The sequence below is a fragment of the Colossoma macropomum genome, unplaced genomic scaffold, assembly GCF_904425465.1.
Source record: "Colossoma macropomum unplaced genomic scaffold, Colossoma_macropomum, whole genome shotgun sequence".
Classification (NCBI taxonomy): domain Eukaryota; kingdom Metazoa; phylum Chordata; class Actinopteri; order Characiformes; family Serrasalmidae; genus Colossoma; species Colossoma macropomum.
In genome coordinates, this window is record NW_023494789.1 from 32,282,263 (window position 1) to 32,305,696 (window position 23,434).

At 38.0% G+C, this 23,434-nt stretch overlaps 1 protein-coding gene across 1 annotated transcript in view; it reads left to right on the top strand.

Annotated features, from left to right (window-relative positions):
* Positions 1-20,131, top strand: part of vstm2l (V-set and transmembrane domain containing 2 like) — a 31,138-nt gene extending 11,007 nt beyond the window's left edge. The window contains exons 2-4 of the mRNA XM_036571004.1: positions 15,903-16,072; positions 18,210-18,254; positions 18,791-20,131. Coding sequence (XP_036426897.1) covers positions 15,903-16,072; positions 18,210-18,254; positions 18,791-19,390 — 815 coding nt within the window. The 3' untranslated portion in view covers positions 19,391-20,131. The remainder of the gene's footprint in view (positions 1-15,902; positions 16,073-18,209; positions 18,255-18,790) is intronic.
* The last annotated feature ends 3,303 nt before the right edge of the window (positions 20,132-23,434 follow it).

A 23,434-nucleotide genomic window follows, 5' to 3' on the forward strand; every position in this document is an offset into this window, starting at 1 on the left:
CTTTTTAACATGCTGCAGTGCTGTGTCCCTTGTTGTTTGTGTAGATTTCAGTTAAAAAAAACTGCTCAATTTTCATTCCATCACTTTAGAAGGATAGCTGTAGGCATGGTCTATATTGGAAAATCTTTGCTTTAAATGTTGTTTGAATTGGTTGCTCTTTGGTTTCAAGGGGCATTTTTAACAGTCCAGCTAGCATGTGTCAATACAACAAGGACATTTTAATTTAAGGGTTTAAGAGCTTAAGGGTTTGAGAATTTAAGAGTTTTTCTCTGTTTTTCCTCATTGTCATTTTAACGCTTTCCTTGCGATGAACAAGAGAACAGAAAATGTCTGTGGACGATAAGGTAAGTTACAATTCTTAAACGAATGAAGAGAAACAAAGCTTGGCACCAGTGGGCTCTAATGTTGGCTAGTGTCAGCACCCACTGGCAAAAGCCAAATTGGCCCTTTGCAGATACCCTTGATATAGGCCATGGGTTTTATAGGGTGTATCTTCATTTCGATTGTTAGCCCTTTTTCTGAGCTGCACAGCTAAGGCGAAAATAGCTAGCTAATGCTAAAGCTATCTTCGCCTTAGCTGTGCAACACAGAAAAAGCTAGCTATCTTTGTCAGCCCTTGTCTGACTGACAAGCCTGACAATCGAAAAATAACAATTTGTTGTTATTTTTCAAGAGATGGCAAGAGATATCCTTTAAAATCCATAGCCTACATCAAGGGTATTCACAAAGGACCAGTTTGGCTTCTCATAGTTACCCTATCAACTGCAGCCATTTCCTTGTCTCTTTCTCATTGCAAGGAAAGTGGTAGAACGATAATTGAGTGGTTTTTTGGACCACTTTTTGGAGATCTATTCAAAAACAAGGGACACATCACTGCAGCCTGTTAAGCAGGCAAGAGCCTCAGCCAACATGATAGAGGCTTGGAGCTGAATGTGACTAATCACGTCTTAACAAGCGGATAAGTGGATACATATAAATGCATTTGCATGCATGTGTTTTTGTGACATCACAAAATCAGTGAATCAAAATGTTTTGATTTTAATCTTTGAATGAGGAAATTTGAGTTATCTATGAAATGGGCCCGTGAACAAACGCTCCATAATATTCCCAAAAGAGAGAAATGTAGGGGACAAAAAAACATGTAGTACACCCAGAAGCAGTTACGTTTTGTATGTGTTTAAATTTATTCATCTTCTAAGAAAGTTACTTTTTAGTGTTAATTATGCTTTCACCAGGTACGTGTTTAGGCAGTTGGCCAAAAAAAGACAATGACTGTTTCATTTTCACTTCTGTAGTTTAAATATATCGTATTGTAGTTCAGAAACTACAATGTGTATCATATTGTGAAATCTGTGTACAGTTATATCTCTAATAGTATTGGATTCTTATTGATTTCCCTTTTAAATTGATCCAGTGAATAGCCTTAGCTGATGCATTGTGACTCGCCGCAGTGCTTTGACTTGCCTGTCGTTTCATTATACACTCACTTCCTCAGCTTTCATAATGTCCCCTGTGTGAGGAAAGTCTTGAAATTCACACACACGCACACACACGCACAATCCCTCTCTCTCTTGCTCTCCCCTTCCCACACACGCACACATACACACACACACACTCATTCTACCTGTCCCTGGGGTTATAAGAGATTCACTGGTGAAGTGCAGGCTGGGGGTCGCTCTGCCTGAGTTGTGGTCTTATTACATTAGTCTCTCTGCAGCCTTCAATTCAGCCTGATTTCACATGCTACCTGTGCTTATTTCCCAAAGGAGAGACCATGTGATACTAGATACACACAAACACAATCTCACACACACAGATAGCCACACTGAGGTATGAAAAAGCACACACTGAAAAAAGAATGGATTGGATTTACTACTTCAAATGTGCACTTATTTTCACATACATGCAATGTACACCGATCAGGCATAACATTATGACCACCTCTTTGTTTCTATGTTCACTGTCCATTTTATCAGCTCCACTTACTATATAGGTGCACTTTGTAGTTCTACAATTACAGACTGTAGTCCATCTGTTTCTCTGCATACTTGTTAGCCCCCTTTTACCCTGTTCTTCAGTGGTCAGGACCCCCATGGACCCTCACAGAGCAGGTACTATTTGGGTGGTGGATCATTCTCAGCACTGCAGTAACACTGATGTGGTGGTTGTGTGTTAGTGTGTGTTGTGCTGGTCTGAGTGGATCAAACACAGCAGTGCTGCTGGAGTTTTTAAACACTGTGTCCACTCATTGTCCACTCTATTAGACACTCCAACCTTGTCAGTCCACCTTGTAGTTGTAAAGTCAGAGCTGATAGCTCATCTGCTGCTGCACGGTTTGTGTTGGTCATCCTCTAGTCCTTCATCAGTGGTCACAGGATGCTGCCCACAGGACGCTGTTGGCTGGATATTTTTGGTTGGTGGACTATTTTCAGTCCAGCAGTGACACTGAGGTGTTTAAAAACTCCAGCAGCACTGAAATTTAACCCTTAAATGGCCAACGGCCCACCAGCAAGCCCAAAGTTTTATTACCTAAGAACAGCTCAACCAGTTTGCATTGAAGTCCCTGTAGTTACTGAGTAATAATCCTTAGTATGTAATAAACCAAGGATTTTAAGGGATTAAATAACTGAAAGAACGGTCTCTGACTTTTGCACATTATCATATTTTACATGTGATGTCACAGTTTTACCATGGTCCTTATTTCCTCTCATTTGGCTCTATTAGTAGACTAAAGTCATCTAGTTGCTTGGACATAGATTTAGCTATGAACTATGAATGTAAATAAGTAAATGAAAAACGTACATTGCTGACTTCTCCAGCGAGTCTAGCTGTAGTGAATTCTAATGAGCTGTTTCAGACTTCTGCCCTCACTTAACTGTCTGTGCTATATAAGATAGTTATGTGTAACTATCTGCTGTATAAGATAAGATGTATAAGAAGTTGCGATTCCTTTTTTTGTTGCTGTAAGCATGCAAATGACACATACCTCGTGAGATGCTTGTTGCTTAGGTGAGAGCGAGTGAAGAAGCTGGACCCGCGGAGGCGTGTGGATGGCTATACTCTGGAGAGAAGACTTCTTTGTTTACTTATTTATTTGTTTGTTTGTCTATTTATTTATTTATGTCTTCACTTGCGCTTTCATATTTAATGTGGATGCTGGAAGAAGCAGGCAGCCAAAGCACTCCAGCATTTTTGTGATACCGTCATGAAGCATGAAATATGCACACGCAAAATTAGGGTAGAAATCCACACTATACACCCAGGTACCCAGGTGTGCTTGTCTTTCCAGGGGTCAATTAAAGGGGTACTTCAGCAAATGAACAAAAGCTGCCTGCGTATTTTTCAGCTCTGTATCTAATGCGCAGTAGATCAAAATAAAAAGGCCTGCATTTGAAGATGCTTGAATCCCTTTATATGTTCTTGTATCATATTCATAGTCAAAGGTTCTTTCAGCTCTAAGGTATTGTATCCATGGAAATATTTCAATAGGAGCGCTTTCGCAATAACATAATGTGTAACTGGCGGTGTGGCTGTAATCTCCGCAGCGGGGGGAGTATGCTAACTCAAGAGAGCCGAGCTTTGCTCAGTTGATGCAGTGAATGGCCAAGGTTACTGCATTGATTTGTGATGCTGCTGATTTGATTTAAGTGTCGCACCTTTCCAAGCCATTCTGGAAGGATCTGTCATGGTCTGACAAAGGCACAAAGCACCCTGGGATACTCCCTGTTTGTCAAGCAGCCATGTTTCATAAGTAGGATAGAGGAGGAGAGCTGAGACCTGAGCTGTAAAGCAATTCGACAAGCCTCAAATCGATACAGACAAACAAGGCGAGAGAGAGGCAGGAGGGAGAGAACGAGAGAGAGGAAAGGGAGAGAGCTTTTTTTTCCAGCTTAGTGATAATGACTGACTGTTCTGCACAGAGTACCCTTGTGTGTGTGTGTGTGCGTGTGTGTGTGTGTGTGTGTGTGTGTTTAAAAGAGTGAGAGCTAGATGGAGAACATCATTACCACCAGGAGTTGGAACTGGTTCAAGCAACAACAGCGAAAAAAAAGAAACAGAATGAAAGTTTTTCTGTGGGATGAGCACAGAACCAGGAACATGCATGATTTATGTTGCACAGCATAACAATTGCTTTAAAAGCCTCAGGAACACGGCAATTGTGAGCAAAGAGGCTTAGGAGCAATGATACTATAGCTACACAGCCCAGATTCAGAATTTAGCTCTAGCTAGATCTGTGGTAGATTCAGAACATTTATCTGTGGATCTGAAAGTTTTAAAGGGCCCATATCATGCTTTCTTGAAATATAAGAGTTTGACATTCTGTTTAATCATTGTTATCATATCAGAACACATCATTCATGCTCCAGTTTGTAGAGTCCACACAGGGAAACAAAGCTGCAAAAACAGGCATTTTGAATTCTTCATAGTTGTGACATAATAACCATGAACATGTCTACATATGGCTGTTGCTCAGCCTACATGTTAAAAAGGATATCTTGGCAAGTGAAATCATCTTAAATCTTGTTAATATATCTAATATTTCTCATTCTGAGATTGTTGTAAGAAGTTGTTATCCCACTTATTCATGGACATTATTTTACATTTGTAATTTTAGTGAAATTATGCCATTTTATGAAGACATTTTATGTGCTAAAGTTTGGGTGCCCCTGGACAAATGACGTCTTTTGTTGATTTTCTAAGTGAAAATAAGTTACAGCTCCTACAAACCTCAGCATATTTTAATGCACTATTACTGTATATTTACTGAATTTAACATATTGGGAAAAAAATCAAGCATAAAATGTGGCCACTGCAAAAGTTAAGCCAAATTTATATTATTTTATTCCAGTATGTTAAACATTAAAATTTGCAGAAACTGCCACCTAAGTTTTTATAGAGGGTGTGTTAGCTTATTTTTACTTAGAAAATCAACAAAACGTGTAACTTGACAGGGGATGTTCAAACTTCTTCATCTGATTTTACATTTAAGAAGATTTCATACATTTAATACATTTAAGATGATTTCACTTGCCAGTTTTTGTAGGGCACAGCAGTCTAGCCCATCTATTAATGCTTAAATAGTAGATGTGAATTATGAGTGTTGTTACTACAAAAGGTCTGTAGTAGAGTTATTGAAACACAAGAAGAGAAAACAATTAAATAATCAGCACAGAGGTCATTTACACATATTAGTCTTAAAGGCATTATAACAAAACCGGCCTGCTGAATTCTAAGAAATAAAGACAGATTGGAGAATTGTCATGTAGAAATTAATTAATTTTGGCACATAAATCTGCACAGATATTGTTAGTGGACATTTGGGAAAAGTAAGCTAAAAAAATCTAGGTTATTCTTTAAAGGAAGAGAGGATGAATGAAGAGCAAGGGCTAATGCACAGAGTGATGAGCATGTCTTTCTAGACTAGTGTTTCAGCAATCACACTAGAAGATACCCTAAAAGCTCCTGGTGTTTCTCAGTTTAAATTAACCCCAAACTCTGTGTTGCATCCAAATGAACTAGGCAGCAACTTTATAAATGGGAATTCCACAAGTTTTTGCATAATTCAATCGTTGACATGTAAACGAAGTCATTTAGAGTGGTTTAATATAAAATTGTTAATTTTAGAGAATCTTACTGACTCAGATTTCTTTACAATTGTAGTGATAGGAACCAGGGTTCATGATATGTGTGATGCAAATATAGCCATTGTATTCACTATTCAAAATGCCCAGTGAACCTACATGTGCCTTCTGAGTTTTAAACCTATTATAAAACAATATGTCAGGCATCAGGCAATGTATTTATAACCATTACATGTAATAATCCCAGTGATGTATTTTTAAAGCTGGACATCTTATTCCTATCACTACTGACTTAATAAGTGAAGAATGGCACAGTTCACATCAAAACTGACTGAATGATCTGAATAAAGGCTTATGTTTATGATGTTTAATTATGATGAATTATGCAAAAAAATTGAAAACATTGGTGAAATACACCTTTCAGTGGTTCAGTCTGAAACTGATCAATGAAAAATCATTTTGGCTCCACCAATATGTTTTTGACATAAATCATCAAAATGATTTCAAGATGTGTTCTGAAGTCTCTATAGACAGTGGATAAACACATGTTTATCCACAGATATCATGTCTACAGTCATATAAATTAGCAGATTTCAGAAATTCATTCCTTTTATCACCCTTCTCTATTGAGGTTTTATCATCTATTTGTCTCTTTGATGCATTGAGAGAGCTCCCTGGTGTATTGATGTGTAGTAATTCCACAGCCTTTTAATTTGATTTCATTGGTCGCTGTCATTTTGATACATTTGTCTAAGTCACCTCTGAGAGAGAAAGATGGATGGAGGAATATATAGAAGTGAAGTCTGAAAAGAAGAAAAAAAGAGGACGAGGGGAGTTATTTAAAGCTGTAATCAAGGACTGGTACACCAGGCAGCCTAGTTTAGGTACACCATAAACAGAGGCTGACAGCACCTGGTAAAGTCTACAATATCATGTACAATATCACAAAAAAATCATGAGAATATAACCATATAATCAGAAACCTTTGTGTATTTAATAAACTGTGATAAATATATACAATATCCACAAGTATCCAGACACCCATATAATTAAGGAATTCAGCTACCTTGAAGTGCACCCATTAATTGCACACACAGCTTGTATAATCTCCATTGAAAAGCTCTGCCGACGGGACACACTGGAGCAGCCACACCTGAGTTTAAGGTCACTCAGTGCCAAGTGTCGGCTAGAGGACTGTAAAGCCCCACAGCGTTGGGCCTTGGAGCAGTGAAACTGTATTCTCTAGAGTGATGCAGCTCCATCCAATACATTTGGGATGGGCTGGAGTGGAGTTTCTGATCTAGAACTTATCACCTAACATCACTAATGCTCACAGCGAATGTTCCAAATAGATATTTTATAGGAGAATGAAAAGCTCTTCTATTTAATGTAATGTACATGCATGTTATAAGATTCTATTCACTACTTCAGTACTTTTGGGCTATTTCTGCAGATGCATTTATCTTTAAATGTTCACACAATGTAAAGGACAGCTGGTGTATTCATAGTTAAATAAGTGGAAATTTTATATATATATATAAGGCTAAGAAATGGGGATTTTTATTATTTTCAATTGGTGCATATCTTTTCTCTCATGTTTTTGTCTTTTCACAAAGACACTAGTTTGCATTATTTGTTTCAAAGACTGAAGCTTGTTTCTAGTGTGAATAGCATCTATTCAGGGCAGGATTAGGAAATATATATTCTGCTCTCTCTGCGTACACTTTCATTTCCTGGTTTCATTCGTTTTTCCACTGCCTCTGCACCCCACACGCACACCACAACCCTCCCACCACCTCCACTGGGATTCTCCTTTGATCTCTATGATACCAGTGCCAGTGTTTGGTTAGATTTTAACTGCAGGCCTTGCCCCTGCATTACTCCCCATATGTACTGTAGTGAGGAGAGAGTGAGTGAGTGAGTGAGTGCCTGGTTCTCTGGTTGTTTTTGGTTTCACTGGTTTGTTTGTGTGCATGTCTTTTCCTAACTATTTTACGGTGTACAGTGCAGCGTTTCTCCTTTTCAGAATGGTGCATTGCCTCTGCGGCTTATTGGAACTGGCATGGCATGATGCTCGGAGTTTGAAGTGCTTGTCATTTTGCATATGCGAATAAATCTGACTGCAAGCAGTGACTTTGTCATGAATCATGCATATGCCTTTGGAAGAGCTGTGGTCTGAGTTGTGAGGAAATTAATTCATGCTTGGGGGTGGAGAAAAGATACATCTGGGTGTGAATTAGCTTTGGCTGGAATGGGAGATGACAGAATTCACGCCTGGCTCCCCCGGCATCCATAGAGAATAGTTTAGTCTACCCAACCAACTCCTTTGGGTAATGGTTAAGTCCCTTTAGGCTATGAACACCTGCCAGACTCTGCATATGTGTGTGTGTGTGTGTGTGTGTGTGTGTGTGTGTGTGTGTGTGTGTGTGTGTGTTCTGTTTTGCTTTTCCTTTGGGAGGAAACTCTAAACTGAACGGCAAAACCTAAAAAAATCTGACATTCTGAGAACATATATGGAAAAAATACTTTGTTATTAAACAATAATGTCAGGCTTAAAGGCCCCATATACTACATTTTTCTTATATTTTATTTTTGCCACTAAATTTAATGTATAATGTTTGTTTGGTATAATGTTTGTGATAATTCATTTTTACATGACAATTTTCCAACCTTTCTTTATTCTTTAGAATTAAACTGTTTTTGTTACTGTGCCTTCAAGGCAGGTATATGTAAATGGCCTCAGTTCTGATTGGCTGTTCTGCATTGTGCATCATTTAAAAAGCAACCCAGGCTAAAACACTTCTTATACTTTCAAGGTGAGTAGGCGGGGCTAAACTGCTGTAGGCTGAATAGGTGAACATATATAAATGTGTTGTTTATGTGACAAATTAATTCAAAATGAGCTCTTCTTGAAGCTTAGTTTCCATAGCAAGAGCGAATAGCACATTTTGAAACATTAGCTATGTTTACATACTACATCATCTAAAAAGTGAGGTGTGTGCCCGTGATGGCCTGCGACTATCAATTTGTTTTTTGCTCTAAATCTATTTTATAAATTTTGGAAGCAGTTGTTTCATTTCGACTTCAACATTTGATTGGTATCTGCACTGATACTGACCTTATTAAACCAATCAGATACTGATCAGAAGTCACAAAAGTAGAGCCACAAAACATACTATCAAAAACACTGCACTAAATCCAGTTAAAAGGGCTAATTCCTCTCTTTGTGGTGAAACATATGATAGTTTGGTGTTCTGTAAGTACTTACGATATCCTCAATGTCTTATAAAAAACATTTTGTGACTTAATTCATGACTTCAGTAAATATCATATTGTCCACCCCTACCTTGAATCAAAATACCAGCATCGGTTTTAGGAGAGAAAAGACTGTGTTGTGTAACCCTAAACAATAACATACAATATCTGTACTGTTGCAACTTGGAGGGTGTCTACATAACACATTCATAACATCTTGCATAAACGCTTCATAACATGTTCATGAATGTTTCAGTCAACATCCATAGCATACATGCATACATGTTTTACATGATATTAATATGCACTACTATGTAACTTTAATGAGAGACATTTTTTTCTAAATAAAAGTCCTCATCTTTTATTTTGAAAAACTTTATTATTTTCTGTAAAACAGCTCATTCCTGGACAGCCAAAATAAAAATATCCTTGCTTTACCCCTTTGGTCATTAAGTGCTTTGACACAAAGGCACACCACCATTCTAAGATTCAGTCAAATGATTGTTCATAAGCATATTTATGAGCAATTTACTGTCCATGTAGTAAAATGACATGCAAAGCAACAACTGCGTAAGAAAAAACAGATAATTAAAAAGAAATCGAAAGTATAATTCAAACATGTGTCAACACACTTAATGACCAAAGGGATAAAGTGAAGTCATTTTTACTTTGGCTGTCCAGAATTGAGCGTTTTACTGACAACAACAAACTTCTTCAAAATAAAAAATGAGGATTTTTATTTACAAAAAATATATCTCAATAAAATGACATAGTAGTACATATTAATATCATGTAAAACATGTACACTTTATAAATGTTGATTTAAACATTCATTAATGTTATGAAGTGTTTATGTAAGCTGTTATGAATGTGTTGTGTAGACATCCTTCGAGTAAAGTGTTACCAAATTCTCAGTGCCTCTGAGTCCCAAAGAAAAACTGTAATTACTTTCATGTTTGTGTTCAAATCAAACATTTTCATATTCAAATTATTTTTAATTGCCCTTTCTGTGAGTCAAATGAAATCCTCATGCCACCCTAGCTTTGCATTGTTATGGAACACGACCAATATTAATGTGTATGTGCCTTCTGGGTACTTCAGAGATGACTGTCATGTTATTTTTACAGAGAACAAGCTTGTTTGATTCACTGTTACATATGCTTTACAATGTTCTTACAAATTTCTCTGTAGAAAAACTGGTCAGTGAAATTAAAATTATTTCCCACTGACTTCATATTTCCCTTCTATTAGTCAGATAGTCCCAGGTGGTTAATTTTCTTTTGTGTTTAGCTGCATGTTTTGTTAGGATGCTGTGTCTAAATTTCTTTGTTTATTTTTTATGGAACTCTTAGCAGATAGTTAGGTGCCAAGGAAATGTTTAGCATGTCAAAATTCTTGTTCTTACTCATGTTAGTTATCTACCTTTAAAGCTTAAGTCACTTTGGAACTGTGTACAGTGTACAGCAGTGGTCTATAAATGTTAAAACTCAATTTGTAACCTGCTCTCTGATTAATGCCTAAAGCATTTATATACATGGTTGCTATGCCTCCATCTCAACCATTTAAACGATGGTTATGTATATAATTGTAGCATGTGGAGGTGGCTCCATTTAGAGCACAGTATTCTTCAGGTCTAATCCAGGTTTCTGTGAGGCATAGAGCATCAAAATCATGATCTGTAATAATTTCATTGGCAACGACGGCCTTAGTTGTAAGAGATCTTATGATCTTTGTTTCAGACCAAAGGTGCTGTCATTGCAAATAGATTGAATCAGTCTGATACTGATTATATTAGAAGAACAAACTCTGAGGTTTTTTAAATTTTGTTTGATTCAGGGAACAGACATGGTCTTAACTGAGTGAAACTTATGTGGCGTCTCAAGGCAGCTAGCAGACAGTCGGTTTAGCCAGTCAGTCTGTTAACTGGCCTTGGCCCTGGTTTGTCAGTGACTGACTGGCCTATGCTGATGGCTATCAAAGAGAATATATGCTATGCTGCAAGAAATGAAAGCAACACCCTCCTGCAAGGAGTGGATACAATCCCAACTCTCAAGGCCCTCAAAAGTAGAGCAATTATCTACAAAACCCACTGTTTTTGAGCTAATGGTGGTTTACACGAATCGCTTTTACACAGACTTTTGACGCTTGTAAATGACAATCCATATTTTATTTGAAGCTTGTGAAAGACATAACTTTTATTTTGCCTTGTAGCAGTTTCACAGTCACTCCTTCAGTAAAGAGTCCTGATTGCTTGGCTGTGTCTGCCTAGCCCAGGGGTCGGCAAACCAAATGTTAAGAAGAGCCATTTTGTCCTTTCAACAAATATCAAACCACCTTGGGAGCCACAACATATAGGCTAAAAATTATAATATAAATGAAAATGCAGACTTACTTTGCTCTGCTTTAAGCTTTAGCTCAGCTATAGCTGCTTATCTCACATCTCTGGCAGAAAACTCTTCCTCAAAAGTGGATTGGTTTCTTGTAAAATGTCTCTCAATGTTTTTTTTGGTTTTTTTTTACGAGGCTGAAGTGAGAATGTAACTGCTGCACTGTAACATTTGAGGTGGAATGGGAGAATTTGAACAAGAAGCTGCTGAATAAGAAACTGACTTCAGCTTCGCAACCTTTTAGTGTTTGACACTTTCACTGCAGATTAAACATATCAGGAAACTAGCTGAGTGCTATTAAATGCAAATAAGCCTATTTGTCTTCTAATTATCGATGTTCGTCTTAAATCTCTCCCTGTGCCTTTCCGTTAGCTACCAGCTAGGCGAGACTGTTGCCTGTGTTGCTACGGTGACCAGCAGTCTGCGCTCTAGTCTTCAGTGTTAAAGGGTGAATTAGCAGTTATACATAACTTTATAGTTTAAGATTATTTATTGTTAAAACTGTGTTGGAACGATCATCAGAGCTTAATTTTACAGCAAAGTAGGGTTATTTTATTTTTCCTCCTGATTGAATTAAATTTTTTATAATTTTCAAGAATTTAACTTTTTGTTTCAAACCAACACGTAGCAATGAAATAAGACTGTTGATACAATATTTGCAGAATTTAAATACAAAAAGAATAATGAATATATTAAATAAAAAATGAACTAAACTTATACTTTACAATAAATTGACAGACATATTTTTTTATTTTGCAGAAATCATTAGGTCTTCTCTGAAGGCATAGAAGGCCCTAAGGGTTCACCACTGATATACACACATATACCACATACTCTGAAGTGGTGGAATTACGCACAGCTTGTTGTCATTACTCTGCAGTGGTTATGAGTTTTTCTTTTATTGATGCATACACACACACACACACACACACACACACCAGTAACTCATTATGTTGTTTGTCGTCAAACGTGTGTGTTTAATTATCTCTAATGTTGTTTACAATCCATTTGTTTGTTATAGAGCTCAATTTCCAAGTGTTGCTTTTCTAAACCTGCACAAAAAATCTCATTAATTTTGCCAGTGTTCTGTCGTAATCGCTATGGAGATAATGATGGCTCAGGGCTCGAGGCATTTGTAATTAGACAAAGAACCTCCTCCAACACAAAGGCACTGATGTGTAGATACACTTTGGTATCAATTTTCCACTCAGTGTTTCAGGGCATCACAATGGGAACACATCCCAGTCTGTGTAGCGTTTGAACTGAATTTAAAAGATAGAATGTAGTAAAATCTCTTGTGCCTCAGATGTGACATCACTGGACTTGGATTATCACATAGAACAGGTGTAGCAATCTGTGTGGGTTTTGCTCCTGTACCAGTGTCTGAAAACAAAATGCTAGCAGAGCCTTCGACCTATCGTCCTCGTGCAGTAGAAGGAGAGTGTTTGTAGTCAGGAGGCATTTCTGTCTGAATGTCACGGCTTCTGCTGTTACTACAGACTCATATAAAATCAATAGTGAGAGAAGCAGAGAGTCGCCGAGCATATCAATCTCATAAATAAGAGATCATATGAATGAGTACTCAACGAGGCGTGGACAGTACGCAGTAAGCCATGACCTTGAGCCTCGCCTCGAGTCATGGGGAAGAGCATGTTGAAAGTGGGTTTCATACTATATCACAGTGCTGATTAGACTCAGGATAAAGGACAGGAGCTGTGTGATCTTGCATTAACACGTACAGCTGACACATCCATGCATGCCCCACCCACAAATACAGTTTCATGTAGCAGGTGTTGTGACAAGCCTGTCAGAGGATTGGCAAAAACATCATTCAACCTAATGCAAAATTTAAGCGCATAAATTAGTTTTTGTCAAAATTAGGGGCATTTTGTCCAGTATGGGCACTGGGGTGCAGCTACAGGCTGTCACTGTGGTCTCTGTCTGTGCCAACTAACACAAACAATATATAATGTAACACAGCCTGCTAATACAGCTAAAACCATTTGAGAGAACTGCAGTTAAAAAATTAAATGTTGGATATAATTGATGTTCCAACTGGACAAAGGCAAGTTTTTTTTTTTTGTTTGTTTTTTTTATTTTCCCCACTGGGTTTTATAACTGAATGCTGTAGTTGCCAGTCTGGTAAGTTTATTATTGCTTTATGTATTTTGATGATTCTGGTTGTTGTTATCTTTCAGCTCTGTGGCTAAAGATCTGTATACAGTACTCTGCAGAGGTTTTAGGCATCTGGAAACATTACAATTAAAAAGTAATTTAATTGGGCAGAAAAACACTAACATTAGAATAAGTACAAATTACATTAATACAGCACGTAGTGCTCAGAATTAATAGTGATTATCATCCAACACTTTATCATTATCATCCAACACTTGGTTTATGGTTATTTACATCTATTCTAATGATATCTGGCTTTACAAGCAAAAACACACTTGTTGCCAAGATTTTTTAAACAGTGTGCTTAGTGACACTGTCATTATCTTATTTTTGAACATTTCAGTATTTAGTGTCATTTGTTAAATGTTGTGTGCTGATTGTGTCTGGTTGTAAATAGGGTTCAGTTGGCCTTGTGCTGTTTATCTAAAGGTTGATGTGCTTGATGACAATAAAATGTCCTGTTCAGCTTTTTCTCATGGGTTTTTGTTTGTGTCTTGTAAGCCACACCCACTTTAGCAAGATGTAGGTTCTCCGGAAGAGAGAGCTAGTATCACTCGAGTGGGTTAAAATGGAGGAACTTGTATAAATAACAGTTATGAAAGTGCCACAACGTAAATAGGACAGGGCAACAGAGTCTGGTATGAGACTGGGCCATGGTGTTAATGGCAACGGCCAACCTGATGGCAAAATCATGCCACACCACTGGTCACAATATACTGAAGATTTTATATATACGGAAGCTTTTTAATGTGGAACTGATGTACACATTTGAATCATGTAAATTAAACCACTTTTTTCAGTGTACAGAAATTTAAAGTTATTACACTGATCAGACATAACATTATGACCACCTTCTTGTTTCTACGCTCATTGTCCATTTTACCAGTTCCACGTACTATATAGGTGCACTTTGTAGTTCTACAACTACAGACTGTAGTCCATCTGTTTCTCTGCACACTTTGTTAACCCCCTTTTACCCTGTTCTTTAGTGGTCAGGTCCCCCATGGACCCTCACAGAGCAGGTATTATTTAGGTGGTGGATCATTCTCAGCACTTCAGTAACACTGACGTGGTGGTGGTTGTGTGTTAGTGTGTGTTGCACTGGTACGAGTGGATCAGACACAGCAGTGCTGCTGGAGTTTTTAAACACCTTAGTGTCCACTCACTGTCCACTCTATTAGACACTCCAACTTTGTCAGTCCACCTTGTAGATGTAAAGTCAGAGACAATAGCTCAAGTTAAGTGTTATTTAGTCAACCTAAATCTTCTAGGATGAATGAGATTAGCAAAGCAACAGTTGATATAAAAAATGCGTTTGTGGGAGGAGCGTGGAGAGTTCATTTTATCCCAGTATCCCAAAGTCTGGATTTTCATCTTTGCAGGTGAACAAGCAAGTCAGCATTTACAAAAATGTTTATGTTGTGTTTGTGTGTGTTTTTTTTTCTTGAGAAAGCTGAAGCTGTGATGTCTGTTTTATCTCAGCACGGCTGTCTTTTTGGAGAGGTGTGAACTGTTGTCACAGCCAGGGGTTCTCATCCCCCTCCTTTCAGCCCTCACTGCAGAACAGAATCACAACATTTCACACATAGAGAGTCACCAGTGTTCTAGTTAATCTGACAGCAGTTATCTGAAGAGTTATAGGGAAAATATTTTATTTGATCATATTAATTTAAATATTACAGTCCATTTCCCTTCCGCCACCAGGGGGCCTGCAGAAATTCTGCTTCACGTTTCTCTTTCTTTTACCCAATAACAGACACTTCAAATTACTGTTGCAAAATATTGGACAAAAGAAGGTGGTCTTAAAGATTCTGCATAAATAAGCTTAAGTCGAATACTGTATCTTATCTGACAGTGTAGAGGTGTCAGTAGGTGTGGGAGATGAAGAGTGGAGACTGCTGAACTGTAATTACTGTTGGCAGCTTTGCGTGGGCTTTAGCTGTATGGTTCTGTATGTACAACAGGGATCATAGCAGGAATATCTCTCTCTCTACAGAGACGATGACAGTACAGAGACTGCTAACAGTACACACAGTGTAGTCCATTATCTCTTGTGTTCACATAATGAAATCACCATTGTTATCTCCACTTAGCCTCTGAAGTAAACAAAAGTGTTTACTTGTGAGCAGAGGGATTGATGGTTCCTCTTTCTTTGGTTTCAATACAATATTTATTGTTGGGAGTTCAGACCACATCTTCAACATATGTTAGTATGAGGAGAGATTGTGTGTCTGTAGGAAAGGGGGAGAGCTTGGGTTTCCGTTCTGAATACCTTCTGCTAATGCTAGAAGGTTAAAGTTAGAAAGTTAGATAGGATGAAGGACAATTTTCAGATTTAGTCTTTCCAAACTTTAGTTATTTCATCAGCTCCGTATGGAACACACTATAATGCCAGTACCAAAGTCTGCACAGACTTACAGTGAGAAAATGGGTTAGTTAGCTTTTCAATCAGGTTTAAATGATCATGTGTTAACGTTTATCTCTTTTTGTCTTTCTGTCTCAGCCCTATTCACAGAGGTTCCTCATGACATCATCACTCAGAGCGGTCAGGATGTGGAGATGGCTTGCTCCTTCAGGGGAGCCGGCTCTTCCTCCGTCTCCTTGGAGATCCAGTGGTGGTATCTTCGGCACCACAGGGAATGGGCTGAGAAACCTGCCTGGACAACCAATCAGGTGTGGCTCCGTTCTGAAAATAGGCATAGCTTTTATTGTCTCCAGGCTTATCAGTCAATTATCACTTATTAAGATGTATTATCCCATAACAACTATGAATTATTCAGTGACTACTATGAAACCACTTTGTAGTTATGGGAGTGAGGAACTGAAGTGTGGATCACTAAAAGGTCCTTACAGCTTACAGGGTTAAAACAAATTGAGCTTAACAGGAACTGTCATTTGATGTAACTGATTATGGAAAAAGAAAACTCTTTATATTTGATATTTGAACAGTTTTACTGAATTTACAAAAAATATTTTTGTTCTCTATATTCCATAGTTACAATTCACCACAGACAGAAGATATTTCTTATATGCTGTATGACATACTGTACAAAACAGTATAAAACACATGATTGCTGTCTTACTCTGTATTAAGGAAGTATAGTGCTGTGAAAAAGTATTTGCCTCCTTCCCAAATTCTTCTATTTTTGCATATTTGTCACACTTTAATGTTTCAGCTCATCAAAACAACTTTTAACATGAGACAAGTAAACACAAAATTCTGTTTTTAAATGATGATTTCATTTATTGAAGGAAAAATGCTGTTCAGCCCTACCTGGCACGATGTGAAAAAGTAATCACCCCCTTAGCTTCTAATTCAATCAGTTAACCAAATTTGATTGATTATTGGGTTTAATTTCATAAGCCACACCCAGACATGATTACTGTCAGACTGTTAAATCTAAACATCACTTAAATAGATCTTGTCTGGCAATGTGAAGCAGGCTAGAAGGCTTCAAAATGCAGCACATGATGCCATGTTGTAAAGAGATTAAAATACAGATGTGAAACAAAGTCACTGAAATCCACCAGTCTGGAAAGAGATACAGAGCAATTGCTAAGGCTCTGGGACTCCAGCGAACCACAGTGAGAGCCATTATCCACAAATGGAGAAAACTTGGAAGAGCCTTCCCAGGAGTGGCCAGCCTACCAAAATTTCACCATTGATGCCTCATCCAGGAGGTCACAAAACAACCCAGATGAACATCTAAAGAACTGCAGGCCTCACTTGCCTCAGTTAAGGTCTGTATACATGATTCCTCAATAAGAAAGACACTGGGCAAAATGCTGTCCATGGGAGAGATGCACAGCACAAACCACTGCTGACAGAGGGAAAACAAGAACACAAAAAGAGCACAAAGTCTCATCTTGCATTTGCCAAAAAACATCTAGATGACCCCCAAGACTTTTGAGATAATATTCTGTGAACTGATGTGTCAAATGTGGAGCTTTTTGGAAAACATGGGTCCTGTTACATCTGGTGTAAAGCTAACATTGCATTCCACCATAAGAACATCATATCGACAGTCAAACATGGTGGTGGTAGTGTGATGGTCTGGGGCTGCTTTGCTTCTGCAGCACCTGGACGACTTGTCATAATTGATGGAACCATGAATTCTGCTCTCTGTCAGAAAATCCTGAAAGAGAATGTCCACCCGTCAGTTCTTGACCTAAAGCTCAAGTACAGTTGGGTTATGCAGCAGGACAATGATCTGAAGCACACAGGCAAGTCCAGCTCTGAATGGCTCAAAAAAAATAAAATGAAGGTTTTGGAGTGGTAAAGTCAAAGTCCTGACTTGAATCCCATTAAGATGCTGTGGCAGGATCTTAAACAGGCAGTTCATGTTTGAAAACAATTCTGCAAAGAAGAGTGGGCCAAAATTCCCCCACAGCGATGTAAAAGACTTGCAAGTTATCGTAATTGCAGTTGTTACTGCCATGGGTAGCTCAACCAATTAATAGGTTTGGGAGCAATGACTTTTGGGTGATCAGAAACATTGAAATGCAAAAACAAAAATAGAAGAAATCAGGATGGGGCAAATACTTTTTCACAGCACTGTATACAGGACCACAATTGCACAGACAGATTAGTACAAAATGAAACCTCTACTTTTCCTGCCAGAGAATAATAACCTGGCAGGAGTTCCAGTTTGTAAGTACTGATTAATGCATGCAATACAGTATCACAGTCTGCTGGCTGATTCCCCTGGAACATACAAACAGCAGCCAGTCATCACAATGTAATTAACATTGATGCTCTAACATACAGCACATCCTTCATTCTCCTCCTATCCCTTCTTTCTCTGTATAGGTTGTTCCTGTTGAGGAGATGACAAGAGACGCCACTAAAATAAGTGTGAGTTCTCAATGTCACATCACTGTTTTGAGGTTGTGTACAATAGCAGGTTGTCATCTGTCATGTCGACAGTTCTCAGTTATCTGATAAACACTGGGCTATAAAGGCTGACCTGGGTCATTAGATTCAACTGCCTAGCAGACTTGCTTTGAAAGATAAATACAACACAGATTATTTTAGAAAAAAAAATCAAAGATTTCTGGCTTGGCCCTCAAAGCAGTCACAAGGACTGCAAAGACTGAGCTATTGAGACAAGTCAAGGCCTCACTTACATAAATGTGGGCACAGGTGTTGGTGACTGGCTCTAATTAGGCCTAGGTAGTTACCCTATGTCACCCTCTGGTAGTCCATTGGAGTGTTGCACCTGACCTCCAAAATCTTGTAATGCTTATCCAACCTTGCAACAGTGGCTAAGAAGGAATGCAGTTGTGGATACAGTATAGATAGATCAGTTAGCTCTGACTAAAGTAGGAGATAAATCAGAAAAATAATATGGTTTTAAAAACTCTTGTTTTTTTTTTCTTTATTATCTAAAGGTGGTGAAAGTGGCTGGAAGCAACATCTCTCACAGGCTTCGCCTGTCCAGTGTTAAACCTGCAGATGAAGGCACTTATGAGTGTAGAGTCATCGACTTCAGTGACAACCATGCCCAGCACCACAGAGTCCGAGCCTACCTGCAAGTACAGCCACCAGGCCCTGGTGTGCAGCTCCACAAGGAGAACCAAGAGCTGCGTAGTGGCAACCAAATCCACAGTGGGGACCAAAATCCCCATCATGGAAGCCATCATGTACAGAAGGAAAGAGAAAGAGATGAGCAGAATAAGGCAGACCAAGATCTCCATCATGGAGACCGGAAGCTTCATGAGAAGGAGCATCACAGGAGTCATCATGGTGATCAAGCTAATGAAGGAGAGAAGAAAGATTCATCTTCTGCTCTACATCATGGTGAACATCACCGGAAGGACCATCAACATCTCCATGAGGGGAACCACCAACAAGTCCAAGAGGTGGACCACCTTGAGGGGAATGAACATACACAAGCAAGCAAGAAGAGTCAAGCAAAAAGCCACCAGTCAGAAGTCAAAGCCCACAAGGGACATTCCAATGACTGTTTATCTGATGCCTGTGTCCTTTAGAGCAGCAGAGAGGAAACGAACCAAGGAGGAAGGGACTTTTTGTGAATGAGGAGAGAAGTCAGAAAGAAAAGAATGGGGTAAAGTAAAGGCTGTAGACAGGAAGTGAAAGGAGTGCATGTGAAAACATCTTCATAAGAATGTCCGTAAATCTCGAGGAGAAACAGACAGACTTGAGCAATGTGTACTAGTTGTTACTATGCGATATCTCCATTTATTGACCCTGCCATGCTTTTGCTCCTCAGTGCGTATCTTTCAAACATGCCTAACTTTGTTATGTTGGCCTAGGTGATTTGTCAAAAGCCTGGATTTGGCGATTTGGCTAGAGGGCATCTTTTTGCTTTATCTCTCTGCTTCATCTGAAATCTCTGAATGCTCTAATTGTGTGTGTGTGTGTGTGTGTGTGTGTGTGTATGAGCGCATGTGTGTGTGTACTCTGTACAGTACATTTTTGGAAAATGACTCTTTATGCTCTGAAATACAACCAAATTTCAATTTCCAAAATCAGCTTTTGCATAAACGTTCACCAAGAAGAACTGCAGCTCAGCAGCGTTTTGTTGTTTTCTGCTTTCATATTGTAGGGAAAAAATATGTATCTATATTCTACGCCGTGTCTCTCTTGAGTTTACTCTGTTCTGCTTTGATGTTTTGTATCAACTTTAAAGTACAAGTTCTGTAAATTTCTGGATACCTTCTAATGTGTTGGTGTGGAAGGAGAAGTATTAAATTAATCACGTAAACTTACAAAGAGTTTTTGTTTTCAATTCTTTTGTAATATTCAGTATTTCACCAATATGACCTGTCTAATGGATTCAGTCTTTGAAAATGTTTTAAATTAGAATGGAAAACGTCACCATTAACAGAAAGATGGATGTGTGTGTTCAGGTGTGTACCAGCTTATGTGATTTCTTTTCCTGAATCTGGTGCAGCAGTGCCTCCTTCAGTGAAGCCTGAAAAATGCAGTCATCACAGAACACTAATGAGTCATTCTATTACAAGAGTGCCATTTGAGGCCGACCACAGTATTCAGTGCTGTGTTTAAGACAGAAATCTCCTAATGTGTTTTTCACATTCAGCCAAAAGGTTTATTTTTTTATTTTTATTTTTGCTCTTCTATTCTTATTTTTAAAAAATACTGACCTTTTTTATAACAATAATAACAATAAAACACAAATTATAAAATGTGCCATAACTTTTGCACAGACCACATTTACTTTTTTATTATTTTTCCCGAATACATTAAATGAAGCAAATAAACAGTAAAATTGCATTAAAATGTGCAGAAGTGTGTTCTCTGTAGAGGATTTATTAACTGATTTTCACCTAGAAAATCAACAAAATTGTCATTTGACCAGAGGTGCACAAACTTTTGCATATGACTGTATCTGGTTCCATATTAACATTATACATACAAATTTGTTTCAAAAACTTTTTTTTAAGTAAAATGAAATCATTTGTGTCTTTGAGTTTTTCCCCCTGTCCCTCCACTACACCAGCTTATTTGACCATAAAATAATGGACCCGCACATTAAATAGCATGATGTAAAGTAAATGACATCGTTTCAGCCTCTATGTTGTTTTCTCCAGCTTTGACAGGATCTGTCAGGGGAAACATGTCCACCCCGTCATACAAAAGAAAAAATGTTTTTTTGTTTTGTTTTTTTGTTATTAAATCTTTTTCCAGTATTCTAAGAAATGTCACATTATGCAATGTTTAAAACTTGACAGAAGGTGTATCTTTATCTATATCACAAAGAATGTAGTGGCCTGTTTAGCCTAAAACATTCTACCCTGTCACAATCCCCTTTGTCAGAATAGTGTGATAGGGTTGTATTACATGGCACAAAAAAGTAAAAAATTAAAAAATGAATAAATAAAAATAAACAAAAATTTTAGAAATGGTTACTGAGATGATAAAACCTTTTTGGTAAGAGCTATATGGAGATCAACATTTGTGATTTCTTGACTGAAAAACTTCACAACAGCATCTCTGACCCGATTATTCTGATTAATGCGATCTCTTGGAATGACTAAATAATGATGAATGAATGGTAATGATCTTAGCATGATATTGGATTCTCATCCTGTATCCTTCATTATAAACAATGATTAATTAATATTGTTGTATCTTACAGCACACATATACCTTATGTGTTAATCTATCTAATAGTAATGTACAGTCTGTGGATGGTAAATGATTTGTCACATCTCATTGTGTTTCTTTGGAGCTGAACTCTGGTTGCACTCAGCATCATGTAGGCCCATATGCTAGCAGGCGACTGCAGGAGCAAAAGAAACTAAAGTAATAATATCAAGCGCTTAAAAAACTTAACTAAGATTGGACTATAAAAGCCATTTTACTGAAGCCATAAATATCAGTATATTTTGTACTGAGTCTGATGACCACACATTTTAATTTCAAGTTACAAAATCCTTGCAATGACCATGAAAGCCAGGACAGCCATTTGAATTTACTAGGACTTTTATATACTGGTAGCTGTAAAACTGAATGGGTCTCAGTGGAGCACTTCTGTACTTCAGATTTGAGCACTAGGAGGTTTTACTGCTGGCACAAAAGCAAGACCTTGACCCATATTCTTACCCTTATTTATTTAATGACCAAACATGAATTTAGCATTGCACCCAAGTTTCAGTGCAGTAGCATTTTGGCGTTAGCCTTCTAAAGTGCAGCGGGACTACATGTAGTCCTTACTTTGTCTTAATTCCACTGTTATGCACATACACCCATGTATATAGGGGAAAATGTACAGAGAAACTGGTTTTAGGTGCTGTGTCAAAATCTTACTCGGTTAAAAGTAAATACACTTGAGAAAAAGTGTAAATTTAAAACAGAAATATTTATATAAAGTAAATATTTTAATTTTATGGTTAAAAGTCAGTTTCAATATGATTTTTTTTATATTATTTATTATATTAATGAGGGGCATAACCCAAACTAGTGAGTCTGCCTGGGCTTAACCCTTTTCATTTGTTTCTAATATTCAAATACACATAAACACTATGATAAACTGGGCATGTATACAAAGAACAAAGAAATAAAAACAAAGAAAAACCCACATGGCCTTTGTAGTACAAATCTTCCAAAGTGATACTTATGTATTTTCCAGCCCTGGACGTAAACATATAGAGGACTGATCTAGTAGTATTCAGGGCAAGAGAACAAATTACTTGTTTAGAAAAAAAGCTGCACAGCAGTAAGATAAATCACTGCACATATTGGTGCTGCGTTGTATTTAAAATGTTTCACCACATAATTCACTGGCTTTACAGTTACATCAACTCATGCTTGGAGCTTCCACGTCTGTGAAAATGTTCACTTCCTTCTGTTTGCCAGTAGAGGTCAGATTTGAGCTTTTCCTGTTACTATTCTCATTCTAACAGCCGCATCCTACTTCCTCCTCTGGCTCTGTTCAGCTCTTTCAGAGGTCTAAAGGGCCTGTCCCAAAAGGCTCCCTAAGACCTCCTAGGGGTCAACTCTTTTGTGACGTTAACAGTATGCGGATATAAGGGGAAAAGAACTTGAGGGCACTTGGTTTAAAAGCATGCATTTGGAATAGACTCTTGCGCCATACAGGTCATACTTGTACAAGACCCAGCAAAACTCTGTTATTGGCCGTACCTATGCTTTTTTTTTTTTTGGTTTGTTTTTTACTTGTGTTTGTTTTTAGTTTTTGTGCTTATGCTAAATGACCAGGTAAATTAATAAACAAATGCATTTTTGCTCCCACTTCAATTATTTGTTCTCCATGTTGGTCTGACAGCTGTAAACAAACCCATTCACTCTGCAGAGGTCATGTCAATGAGGTCATTCACTGGAGTCCACACTAAGGGTGCTAAGAGGGTGCTTGTAAGTGCCCCTTTGAAGAACAAAATGAGAAATGGGACTGCGTGACCTCAGTTGTGTCAACTGCAGCCCTGTCCCATTGCTCCAAAAGGGACAGGGCTGCAGTTAACACAACATTCCTTTCCAAGTAAGTTAGCAGGCGTGACAGGTACGTGGTATTTCTACAGAGGCAGTTTTTTCAG